The sequence below is a fragment of the Paroedura picta genome, chromosome 1, assembly GCF_049243985.1.
Source record: "Paroedura picta isolate Pp20150507F chromosome 1, Ppicta_v3.0, whole genome shotgun sequence".
Lineage (NCBI taxonomy): Eukaryota > Metazoa > Chordata > Lepidosauria > Squamata > Gekkonidae > Paroedura > Paroedura picta.
Window position 1 is genome coordinate 98744452 of NC_135369.1, and position 12921 is coordinate 98757372.

The following is a 12921-nucleotide window of genomic DNA, read 5'->3' on the forward strand; positions in this document are numbered from 1 at the left end:
TGCTGCCTTGCCTAAAAGCAACCTAGCTAATTGGCTGCACCTGGGGGAGAACTCATTCATCCTCCCTAGAAGCCATCCCACCTGGATTCCATCTACTTGGACAGCATGCCTGAAGTCTTGTGCTCCAGGTGCACTCGTGGCTGTACCAGAGCTGCATCTCAGAAAGAGACTGGCTCATTTCTGCTGTTCTTCCCTGCACATTCAGAGGCATCTCTGCTCTGACAGCAGAGTTGGTTGATTTACGGCAGCTGGCTTGGCAGTTGGCTCTGATTGCTGTGGCAACACCTCAAAGATGGGAGGCGTCAGCGGGGGCGTGACAGGAACCATCTTTCTGGAAGTCAAAAAGGAAGAGGGAATGCAATGAATGTGCTTCATCAGCTGACATTGTTAGATTCAAACCATTGTTTAGTCTTCTTGTAATATCAGAAATGTTCTTGAGGTATTGTTTTCTTTCATAGGTTTCAGAGAAGCTTGAAGATAACATAGAGAAGCTGAGAATCAGTGTATCACTGTGGGAAGATGTGCTGGCAGTTGGCGATGATATTGATGGTTGGTGTAGTAATTCTGTCTCACAACTGAATGATATCATAAGCAATTTGACCAGCTGTCAGAGAACCAAGGCCTTCTTGGAAGAATTTCAGGTGACATAAAATACTCATGTGTATTAATTTCTCAGTATTATCAGGTATCAAATGCTTTTGAAAAGGAGCATGGTTTAAGTTAAAAAGTTTAAACTTTTGTTAGATCCTATAAGACCTCTAGTAGCCAAATGCCTTTTATTATTATGGACATGGACAGAGAGCCTTTAAAAGCTCTTAGGAAGTGCAACATCTGTCCCTTTGCGCTGAGCACACAAAGATATATTGCAACCCCCTGCTAGATTTCTGTGGTATCCCAAATGCAAGGTTCATTTTATCAAAGGGATGAATCACCACTGTGGATAAATAGAACTCACAAGCCTTCATTTCTGCCCATGTGCGAGTGACACATCCCTTGGCCATCCCTGTCCAGCCAGCCCCCCACCACCTATGATAAAATGTTGCATTTCTATGCTGACATTTCTAGCACTTCTATTTATAGTCTTAATTTGCTTTTGCTATGTGTTTGGGGTAATATACCAGGAGAAGAACATTTTATACCAGGCAGTACAATCAATCAATCAAATATTATTACAGTCATTCACACCAAGTTATATGAAGTCATTACATAAGAGATCAAGAGAATATGGTCATTTAATGTAATACAATTTAAAATAGAAAATAAAATAGAACTTAAAACTATGCTACTTTAGAGCATTGGATTTTTATGGTGGTGGCACAAAACTTAGCCAGCTGAGTTGTCATCTGAGGGGACCAGGCAGAACTGATACACTGATGTCCAGCTTTCTCTGGAGATCCGTCTGTTGGGGCAAATAGAGCCTTCTTTACCCCATGACCAGGCCCAAAGCCATATTGGAATGGGTCAAATGCAGATGTAACTTCCCAGAAACCCTACAGTTGTCCTGCAACCACCCTTTTAACCACTCTACCCAGGACTGACAAGTGTGATACTGGATGGTAGTTGGCCAGATTGGAAGGATCCAGCCTTTTTTCCCAAAAAAGTGGCTTCTTTTGGTTTCTCTAGGAATGTCCCGGAAGCCAGGGACAAGTTGGTAATTTCCCAGAGAGGGACCAGTATCTCTTCCCTACTGGCTTTCACCAAACAGGAGGGTCTAGAGATCACATGGTTGGCCGGACAGCTGCCAGGGTCTTGTCCATATTGGTCAAGGAGAGCAGACTGAAGTGGTTGAAAGAAGGACCAGATGGCCAAGGGGCCTCCAGTTTGCTGTCTGCATCAAGCTTGGCAGGAAAGTACTCTGCAAAAAGGCTCACTAAAGCCTCACAGCTAATATCCAATTGGGTAGTTTGAGATGATCTTTATATGAGGATGTCAAAGACTGAATAGTTTTAAATAATTGTGCCTGGAGCCAGCTTGCGGAGGCAACAGAGGCTGCAAAGTATTCTCTATTTGCAGACTTACCACCATTCATTCATTCATTCATTCATTCATTCATTCATTCATTCATTCATTCATTCATTCATTCTTGGTTGGTTGGTTGGTTGGTTGGTTTATTGTGTTTGTATACCACCCTCCCCTAAGGCTCAGGGTGGTTCACATGAAATAGAACAGAAACAGTACAGATAACTTAGATTAACCATGATGAAGGAAATGAAACAACAAGCAACATGGAACCATAGAAAAATTAAACATCTTATAGGATGCTCTTGAGGCCTCATCACAAGTTTTCTGCCAAACTCACCCTGGCCATCTGAACTCCTGTTTCCACTTCCGCAGCTCCAATGTAACTCATGGAGCTAATTTGGGTCAGGAGTAGAGAGGGTGTCAGGGGGCAATTTCATCAATGGCTTCAGAGAATCAGCAATGCCAGTCTTCCACGAGCTCACTGATTGTCACTGGGGAGCATTGGATCCTGCAGAGCTTTCTGGAATCCAATTGGATTCCTAAATCTTCTTGGATGAGCAAAAAACCACTCTCTACCTCTACAGGGTAGGAAAGTGTATCAAACAAGCCTTTAGGATTAAACCTTTAAAAGAAAGATGTGGAATTTTTATGCAAAATAACTTTTGCTTAGCAAACTATTGAACCATTTCCAAAGAGTCATAATTAATGTATGCCATCTGCTGCTATAATTAAGGCATGCCTACTGTCATGCAGGTTTTATTTCAAGAAAGCATAGATATTTGTTGCATTCCCCCTGTTGTTACTCTTTTCATCATGTGTGTGCCATGTCATGCATTATCATGTCATGAAATTCTAAGCATTTAAATAACTGCTATTTCAGCCTTACCTTGTGAAAGCGTAAAAAGTGTACGAATTTATTGGCATCCCATATTTTGCCATTTAAAAATTCAACATTTAATTCTGTTAATTTCAGCTAAATTAATCACTGTATAGAAAAAATAGAGTAATATTAGGAAATTAGAGATGTAATGCTTTGTGGTTGTTTTCTTTTTAAATAAAATTACATTTTCTGTTCTGTATTTGTTTACAATAAATTATGGCTAACCTCATCCACACTTGATAGTTATACATTTATACACATGCTCTTTTACAGTCTCAAATTAAGCATAAAGAGCGCAGTTTGGAGGAACTTCATCCAAAAATATGTGAACTTAAAAAAGTAATAAATACAGATGAACTTCCCACAAATCTTCAGGTAAGATATCATTTTTATTTTATTTTATTTTATTAGTTTAAATATCAGTTTATATATATAAGAACAAACATAGAACATAAACAGTAATTTGTATTCACAATCATACATTTGTATAGAAGTTATTTAATTTACTTTTTCATATTTCACTTCTAACTAAATAACTTTAATATATTTCATTAATTTATCTTCATATCTGATAATATTTTACTATAAACTATCTATATATTACCTAAATCCTTTCTTTTTATCATTCTCTATTTAATTTTATTCTTGATTTTCAGCTATATATCTGAAATAGACTGCATTTTTCTTCAAATTCCAAAATCTGTTATGTATGAAATATGTTAATTTTGCTATTGTCGCATATTCATTTAGTTTATTCTTCTTTTCCTTCAAATCTGGATATTTCCCTGCCTTCCATTTTGCTGCAAATATTATTCTTGTTGTGGTCAGCATATACTGTATGTTTTTGCAATATTGCTCGGTAAGACAATATCATTTTTTCAGATCCATTGCAAACTTAAGTTTTAATATCTTTTGCATTTCTTTCTATCCAAAATGTTCTGGATTCTTTGCTTGTCCACCATAGACCCATTATGCAAAGCAGCAGCCATGCAGGATGCCCGACTCGCTGCCTGGGGGCAGTAACAGCAAGGAAGTGAGTGGAGGAATGGGGCCCCACCACACAATGGCGGGAAGCGTCATGCCGCTCTCCCACCAAGGTGGGGGTGGGGGGACTCCCTGGTCAGCTCTGCAGCTCCGTGTAGCCAACAGGGGCGTGCATTGTCATTGTCAGTTGTCATGTGACCACCCTTTTAACCACCCAACCCAGCCCCCGCTGGCACCTTCGGCATCCCAGGGAACGCAGAATATTCCGCTTTCCCTTGTTGTGGGTTTTCCAGGGCACTGCACCGGGCCAGGGCTGGGATGGTGGCAGCAGGGTGCGTAATTGGGGCTACCCTCTGCCGCCATCCTGGATTTCTAGCCCCATGCATAATTGGTCATATATGATAAAATGTTACATTTCTGTTCTAACATTTCTAGCAGTTTTCTTTATAGTCTTCATTTGCTTTTGCTATATGTTTGGGGGTAATTACCACCTGAAGAACATTTTTATCAGTTTTCCTGTAATATTTGACACTGATAAATCTTTATTCAATAGACTTTCCCATTGTTATGTGCGAAGTCGTGTCCGACCCATCGCGACCCCATGGACAATGATCCTCCAGGCTTTCCTATCCTCTACCATTCCCCGGAGTCCATTTAAGTTTGCACCTACTGCTTCAGTGACTCCATCCAGCCACCTCATTCTCTGTCGTCCCCTTCTTCTTTTGCCCTCGATTACTCCCAGCATTAGGCTCTTTTCCAGGGAGTCCTTCCTTCTCATGAGGTTACCAAAGTATTTGAGTTTCATCTTCAGGATCTGGCCTTCTAAAGAGCAGTCAGGGCTGATCTCCTCTAGGACTGACCGGTTTGTTCGCCTTGCAGTCCAAGGGACTCGCAAGAGTCTTCTCCAGCACGAGAGTTCAAAAGCCTCAATTCTTTGACGCTCGGCCTTCCTTTTGGTCCAACTTTCGCAGCCATACATTGCAACTGGGAATACCATAGCCTTGACTAGATGCACTTTTGTTGGCAGGGTGATGTCTCTGCTTTTTAGGATGCTGTCTAGATTTGCCATAGCTTTCCTCCCCAGGAGCAAGCGTCTTTTAATTTCTTTGCTGCAGTCCCCATCTGCAGTGATCTTGGAGCCCAGGAAAATAAAATCTGTCACTATCTCAATTTCTTCCCCATCTATTTGCCATGAATTGAGAGGGCCGGATGTCATGATCTTTGTTTTCTTGATGTTGAGTTTCAAGCCAACTTTTGCACTCTCCTCCTTCACCCGCATCAACAGGCTCTTTAGTTCCTCTTCACTTTCTGCCATTAGAGTGGTATCATCTGCATATCTGAGGTTGTTGTTGATATTTCTCCCAGACTTTCCCATTAGCCCATGTTATCCAACATTTTGCATCCATTCTATCACCCAGTGTCATATTGCAGTAACGTTTATACATTTCTCCTAATAAATGTTTTCATTGTTCAAAAATGTTTTCATTGTTCAAAAATCATTTTCTTAATTTACCTTGTTTTTTTAGCTATGTGTTCTTCCAATTTTAGTACCATTTGATGGTATAATAACTACAGAATGTTTCCCCCCCCCCCTTCATCTTGAAGTTTGTCAGGGTTTTATTTTTCCTGCTTATCCAACATATTCTCCAAAGTTATATATTCTGGTTTCTTTCTTGTACTGTTATCATAATATACATAAACTGGGGATGTCAGTGGCAAAGTTGGTGGATTTACTGTATTCCAGCACTGAAACCATATTCTTAATAGACTATCCCTCAAGATATGGTGATGATCTTGTATTTTAATTATTTGTATTGATCTCTAATTCATAAGTAATTATGTATTCCTACTTTAACACCAATTGCTTCTAATGTTTCTTTCATTTGGATTTGTAATCCAGTCTGACACCCAGACTAGTGCAGCTGTTTGTTGCTACAATTTGATATTTGGTATAGCTAACCTCCTCTTTCTCCCCTATCCTGTAGCACTTTAAATCTTATTCATGGCTTCTTTTCACTACATATATAATTACTTATTGTTCTCTGACATTTTTAAGGAATTTTTTCATTTATATAAATTGGTAACATTTGAACCAAACAAGCAATTTGGTAGTATATTAATTTTAACTGGAGAAATTCTTCATAAACACAAAATTCTTAACCTCTCTCATCTTTGTTAATGGATTATTATTTTATGTAAATATTTTGCATTAAATTAAAAGAAATTGTGTTCCACAATTCATATTTTGTGACACTTTCGTTAGAAATAACCAAGATACATTATCAAAAGCTTTCTCTGCATCTAGGAACATATATGTCATTCTCTTTTTCTTCTGAATATTCACATTCATGTTGTTGTTATGTGCGAAGTCGTGTCCGACCCATCGCGACCCCATGGACAATGATCCTCCAGGCCTTCCTGTCCTCTACCATTCCCCGGAGTCCATTTAAGTTTGCATTGGAACTGTCCATAGAGTTTTCATGGCAAAGATACTGGAGTGGTTTGCCATTTCCTTCTCCAGTGGATCACCTTTTGTCAGAGCTCTCAGCTATGACCTGTCCGTCTTGGGTGGCCCTGCACGGTATAGCTCATAGCTTCACTGAACTACGCAAGCCCCCTTGCCACAACAAGGCAGCGATCCTTGAAGGGGGTTCACATTCATAGTAGATGTCTAATATTATATCTCCAATATTGTTTTGGAACAAATCCTACTTGAGCTTCATGAATTTCTCCTAGAATGCATTTTCTTTACCTTTCAGCCATGATTGTTCTGAAAATTTTATAATCCACATTTAATAATGAAATTGCCCTATATGATTATGGTAAAAATGAGCCATTCCGTTCTTTGTATAGTAAAGTTATATTTGCTTCTCACCAAGTAATTGTTATATGTTTTTTCTCTTGTATTTCATATATTACTTGTTGCAGAGATATTATTATATTTCTTCAAAACTCTTATAATAAGTAGCTCTCAAGCCATTGGGTCCAGGTGCTTTGTCCTTCTTAAATATTTTAATGGTATAATGTTTCTTATATGTTATGACTTGATTCAGAAGTTTCCTATGCTCTGGTGTAAATCTATTGATTGATACTTCTGATAAGTATTTATTCGTTCCATATAATGATTTCAGAAAAAAAAAATGTCTTCCTGCTCTGCATATACGACTTGATTTCCTTTCCTGCTCTCAGGAAAAAGAGCTACTGTCGAGCTATGGCTCAGCTGTTTTTAGTACCTTTGTCAATGTTTTTTATTTTTCTGCATTTTTTGGTTCATATCTATTGGGTCCCCCAAAATTCAGGATTTCAAACAAAGGAGAAAAAACAAAAAAAACTGGATCTGAATATTCTACCAGTATTTGGATCTGGCTTTCTTTGGGAATCCCAAATTTTATTCAGATCCAATAAATCTGAACTAAAAAATACTGGGGGGAAATGCACACCCCTAATAAAATATAGACATTTTTCTACCACAGGAGTATGCTAAATCTGTTGCTTAACTTTTTCCAAATTAGAGACTCATTTGATTTTCATAGAATCATAGAATCATAAAGTTGGAAGGGGCCATACAAGCCATCTAGTCCAACCCCCTGCTCAACGCAGGATCAGCCCATAGCATCCAAGAAAAGTGTGTATCCAACCTTTGCTTGAAGACTGCCAGTGAGGGGGAGCTCACTACCTCCTTAGGCAACCTATTCCACTGCAGAACTACTCTGACTGTGAAATTTTTTTTCCTGATATCTAGCCTATATTGTTGTACTTGTAGTTTAAACCCATTACTGCATGTCCTCTCCTCTGCAGCCAACAGAAACAGCATCCTGCCCTCCTCCAAGTGAAAACCTTTCAAATACTTAAAGAGGGCTATCATGTCCCCTGTCAACCTCCTTTTCTCCAGGCTGAACATTCCCAAGTCCCTCAACCTATCTTCATAGGGCTTGGTCCCTTGGCCCCAGATCATCCTCGTCGCTCTCCTCTGTACCCTTTCAATTTTATCTACGTCCTTCTTGAAGTGAGGCCTCCAGAACTGCACACAGTACTCCAGGTGTGGTCTGACCAGTGCCGTATACAATGGGACTATGACATCTTGTGATTTTGATGTGATGCCCCTGTTGATACAGCCCAAAATGGCATTTGCCTTTTTTACCGCTGCATCACACTGCCTGCTCATGTTTAGTTTACAATCCACAAGTACCCCTAAGTCTTGTTCACACACAGTGTTACCTAGAAGCGTATCCCCCATCCAGTAGGCATGCATTTCATTTTTCAGACCCAGATGCAGAACTTTACACTTATCTTTATTAAATTGCATCTTGTTCTCATTTGCCCATTTTTCCATTGTGTTCAGATCTCGTTGAACCCTGTCTCTATCTTCTGGAGTAGTATCTTCTGTCTCTATCTTCCAATTTTAATTGGATGCTTTCCTTTCCCTGAGGGTTTTAATGCAACACTTAAAAACATTAGCAGCTTTCATATGCCTGTTCATATATAGGGATAAGTATAAAGAGTATAATAACAAGGCTTTGTTCCACTTAAAAACATTTTTGTTTTCTAAAAGTTTTTAGAAGCTGATTTGAAGAAAAAACTGATGCATACTAAAGAAATGGGTGAAACAGTAAAAGAAACATTGAAAGATTTCAGTACTCAGAAGATGCAGTTACAGAACTTTATTAATCATATGGAAGACTGGCTTGCCAAAATGGAAGAATCACTTTTAAGCTGTGTTCATAGCCAGGATCCATCAGGTCTAAGTACAATCAAGGTAGGAACACAAGCAACTTTTTGTTTGAGCTTTATGTTTCTTTCACTTTCTGCTCTCAATGTTGCAATGAATAACAAAATGTGAGTCCAATGGCACCTTTAAAACCAGCAATAATTTATTCAAGGCATGAGCTTTTTTGTGCATGTACTCTTCCTCAGACCATGCACACAAAAGCTCATGCCTTGAATAAATCTTTGTTGGTCTTAAAGATGCCATTGGACTTGAATCTTTTCCCACAGGTTTTCAGACCCCCCCCCCCCCATTTTACTTCCAAGTGGAAGATAACTCAAGAGCGTACCTATTCCTCTGGATTCCCCCTCCATCTTTTTGCTGTCTTTTGAAGGTCATACCCTTGCCCATTTCAAGGTCATTCCACACATTCCGCACCTTCTGCCAACCTCCCCCTTCATCAGCCTACAAGCTCCATTTTCCCCTTATATTAAAGTTTTTTTTTAAAGTCTAGCAATACGAGAATATTGCTATTCTCAGACCACTGAATTAAAAAAATTAAACAACAATATGGAAGACAGTGCTTGTAAATTTTTAAAGAAGTTATGTCAGTTTGAACATTGGATTTCCCCCCTTTGCCAGCATTCCTTTCTGTTCCCTTTAATTCAACAAACAAATACTGCACAAAACCTGAACCATGAGGCTTTAAGTGTTTGGTGGATGCTACCTGCTATAGGCCAACTATGTAATTTAAAATAAATGGAACTCTCCACACATCACAAGTGATGTTCCTCTCCAATTTAGAGGGAAAAGAATGGTCTGTAAGGCAGGCACAGAATCTGAAGTCAAGCTTAAAGGCTTACTGCTCTGAAAATGTGCCAGAAGATGTGCATCTGAAAGGTAAAACTATTACAGTGCCCAAGCCATTTAAAATGTATATAAGGCTGTTTGTATATTTTCAGATGCTGCAGTTTGTGATTACTGACTGTAAAATGCAGAGTTGATTTTTGAAGATATCAGTGGTGTTTTTAAGGAGATTAGTGCATAAGTCTATTTGACAGCAGGTGGGATTTAGAATTAGAATTTAAGAAACTGAATATTTTGGCATATACATGGAGACAATGCAAATTAAATATTATGCAATACACTTAATGCCACAAAATTTGTTCTTCAGAAAATACAAAAGGAGTTTCAGCAACAGCAGAGCAACTTTGATTCCGCACAGGAAACTCTTAACAGCTTCTGTCGCAAATACCCATCCATGGAAATGGAGACGCTTGGCTGCGCTGTCACCTCACTAATTAAGAAGTATGAGGCTGTGAATCAGTTAAGTTTGAAAACTCAAACTTCCACACAGGAGTCTCTGGAAAAACATTTTCTCTGTGAGTCTTCAGAATTGTCAAATAGACCACAAGAATGTACGAAATGCTTGAGATGATCATGTTAACAGGGTTGGTGAAAAGTTTCCTTCAGCTTCACAAAATCATTTTTGAGCATAGGCATTTGCAAATCTCTTAATGCCAAAAACATGCACCATTGACCTTGCAAAGTACTGTCATTTTGTACCTACTATATATTTGCTACTCGAGAATACTAGTCAGAATTCACACAAATGTATATCCTGCTTTCTAATAACATTGACTTGCCAAGAAGCAGCACTGCCATATTACCAGTATCCTTGTTTTTATAACAAAACATAGTGTCCAGTAGCACCTTTAAGACCAACAAAGATTTATTCAAGGCGTGAGCTTTTGAGTGCATGCACTTTTCCTCAGACTAGTCGAGTGCATGCACTCGAAAGCTCATGCCTTGAGTAAATCTTGGTTGGTCTTAAAGGTGCTACTGGACTCAATTTTTGTCATGCTACTTCAGACCAACACAGCTACCCACTTGAATCTATCTCTTGTTTTTATGAGACAAAGTGCTTTCATTTGGAGTTTGTTAGGTCATGATTCAGTCTCCTGTTAGTGAAATAAAATCAGTGTTGTTACTTTAGTGGCAGTGATTACAGAATCCACTTCAGTGGTGCCAGCTATTAAAAGGTTATGATGATATTCTCACTGAACTTTGAGAACAGAAGGTCTAATTCAGCATTGCGACTCTCTCTCTCTCTCTCTCTCTCTCTCTCTCTCCTCTTTAAGCGTCAATGGCAGAATTCCAAAACTGGTATTCTATTCTGAAGGCCACTGTAAAGGATTTACACATTACATCTGATGACAATAAATCCATAGACGCAAAGCTCCATGAGTTAAAGGTATGATTAGCAAAATATAAGGGGAAATATTTCTTACTGTTCTGCATTCCTGCAGTCTTATGAAACTTACAGAGTGGGAATATAACAGGACTTAAAGTGTTCATTGCTGCTGGATCCTACCAGTATTGCTCCCTGTATTATCCTTTTATTGGTTTTCTAAGGTATGAAGTGGTCAGGAGGACTTCAGAGAAGAATATTTTGTTTTATTTCTGTGAGCTGCCTTGACACATTACCTCTGGAGTTTGGAGGACAGGTCTACCATCCATTATTTCTAGTGTTCATGGCAGCAGTCAGCCCAGCTGTGGGTTCCCCTTCCCAAACAGAAAGCAGGAGTTTCTTAGACAGACACAAGAAAGAGAGAACAAATGTACCCCATCTGATCTGCAATGAATTGTCCTTTAAACAGTAATAGACCACTATTTCCAATGGAGCCATGTTGATCTGAAGCAGCACAACAAAGTTTGAGTCCAGAGGCACCTTTAAGCCCTTTGAGAGGAGATGGCTGGAGCATAATGGCAGGGTCTCAGTTAATTACTCTCAGCATTCCACAATTAAGGATACACCTGCCCATTAATCCCCAATTTTGACATATTTATTTCCTTCACTATATTCCCCTCTCCCAAATTAAACCCAAACAAATGGTAACAGTATAAACTAAGCTTGTTATTCCTGTCATGTCTTTGAATCTGTTAAACATCTTCACTACAGTATATGCTAATTTGCTGCCCAACCTCTACCTATATGTATGGACTAATAATATCTATTTCATTGTCTCTGTACACACAAAAACTTTCTTTGGAATAAAACTTTGTTGATTTTAAGGTTCCATTGCACTCAAGCTTTGTTCCAATAATGTATACCCTTCCTGACTTTCTAATACAAAAATGATGATGTTTGAAGATTTCACTGCTTGTATTCTCGGAATTTATCCTCAGGAGTTTTCTCTCTCAACTTTTAATCTGCTTTTATTTTCAACTTTTATTTTCAACTCTCTCAACTTTTATTTTTTTTCTATATATTTAGTTAGGATTGATAAGTGGATATTGTTTCCATTGTTAATTTCTTTACCTTTTTGTCCATCTTCCGATGGTGCAATAGCCAGTGTTGAAATTTTCCCACACTTCTGGGATCAAGTTTCTTTGTCTGACTGCTATGATTGATTTATTACATTTATGTATCTATTTATAGTCCATCTTTCTCAGAGTCAAAGCAGGTAACATAGTGTGTGTCAATACAATCAACAGGAAGGGACAGCCAATAAACAATACCACATCTTAAACTGCTCCTGCGGAGCGGATTAAATAAAAGGGTAAGGGCTGTTTGGGAGGAGTTAGGGCAGGCCCTGTCCGGGATAAAAACTGCCACGCCGCTCCTGGACGGCCCCTGGACGCTGCGGGGTGGGGGGGGTGGCTTGCCGCCTTCTCCCGGCCCCAGGAGCAGCCTCGCTGCATCGCAGATGCGGCCAGGCAGCTCTTGGGGCCGGAAGAAGGCCCCGGGATGCTCCAGGGTGGGGGAGCGCAGCCTACTCCCGGCCCCAGGAGTGGCCTCTCCGCATCACAGACGCGGCGAGCCTGCTCCTGGGGCCGGGAGAAGACCCCAGGATGCTGCAGGGTGGGGGGTGGGCCGCCACCTTCTCCCGGCCCCAGGAGACCAACCCATGGCTGGGAGAATGCCCCAGGTTGCAGCCCACTCGCCACCACGTCCCAGGCCCCCAGGAAGCCTTTGCCCTGCAAAGGCTTCCCTGGGGACTGGCCTCAAGCGCCCATTTTATTTTAACATAAAATGGGCTTTGTTCCTAGTTATATATATACTAGGAAAAAAGCCCATTGCAATCAGGAATACAATGGGCGCTAGGACCCAGGGGACACTGGGAGGTGCAGATCTCTCTCTGTGTCTCTCTCTCTCCCTCTTGCTGCGTGTCTCTCCGTGTGCCTCGCAGCAGGATGCATAACAGGTAATTAGGGCTCGTTCTTAGGAGGGAAGTAGGGCTGCTCAGCAGCTTGGGGCAGCTCTATCTGTGTCTCTCTCTGCCTCCCTCGTAGCAGGAGTGATAGGAAGGAATGAGGGCTCATGCTCTGTCCAGCAGGGCTCTGTGTCTCTCTCTCTGGCATGGCTGAGGGAGGGAGGCGGGAGCTG

General features: G+C 40.2%; 1 protein-coding gene across 11 annotated transcripts in view; it reads left to right on the forward strand.

Moving 5' to 3' along the window:
- SYNE1 (spectrin repeat containing nuclear envelope protein 1) overlaps positions 1-12921 on the forward strand; it is a 493810-nt gene that overhangs the window by 199913 nt on the left and 280976 nt on the right. For all 11 annotated transcript variants that reach the window (XM_077349398.1, XM_077349413.1, XM_077349457.1 and 8 more), the window contains 5 exons: positions 459-641; positions 3116-3217; positions 8379-8582; positions 9706-9913; positions 10673-10785. In XM_077349398.1, coding sequence (XP_077205513.1) covers positions 459-641; positions 3116-3217; positions 8379-8582; positions 9706-9913; positions 10673-10785 — 810 coding nt within the window. The remainder of the gene's footprint in view (positions 1-458; positions 642-3115; positions 3218-8378; positions 8583-9705; positions 9914-10672; positions 10786-12921) is intronic.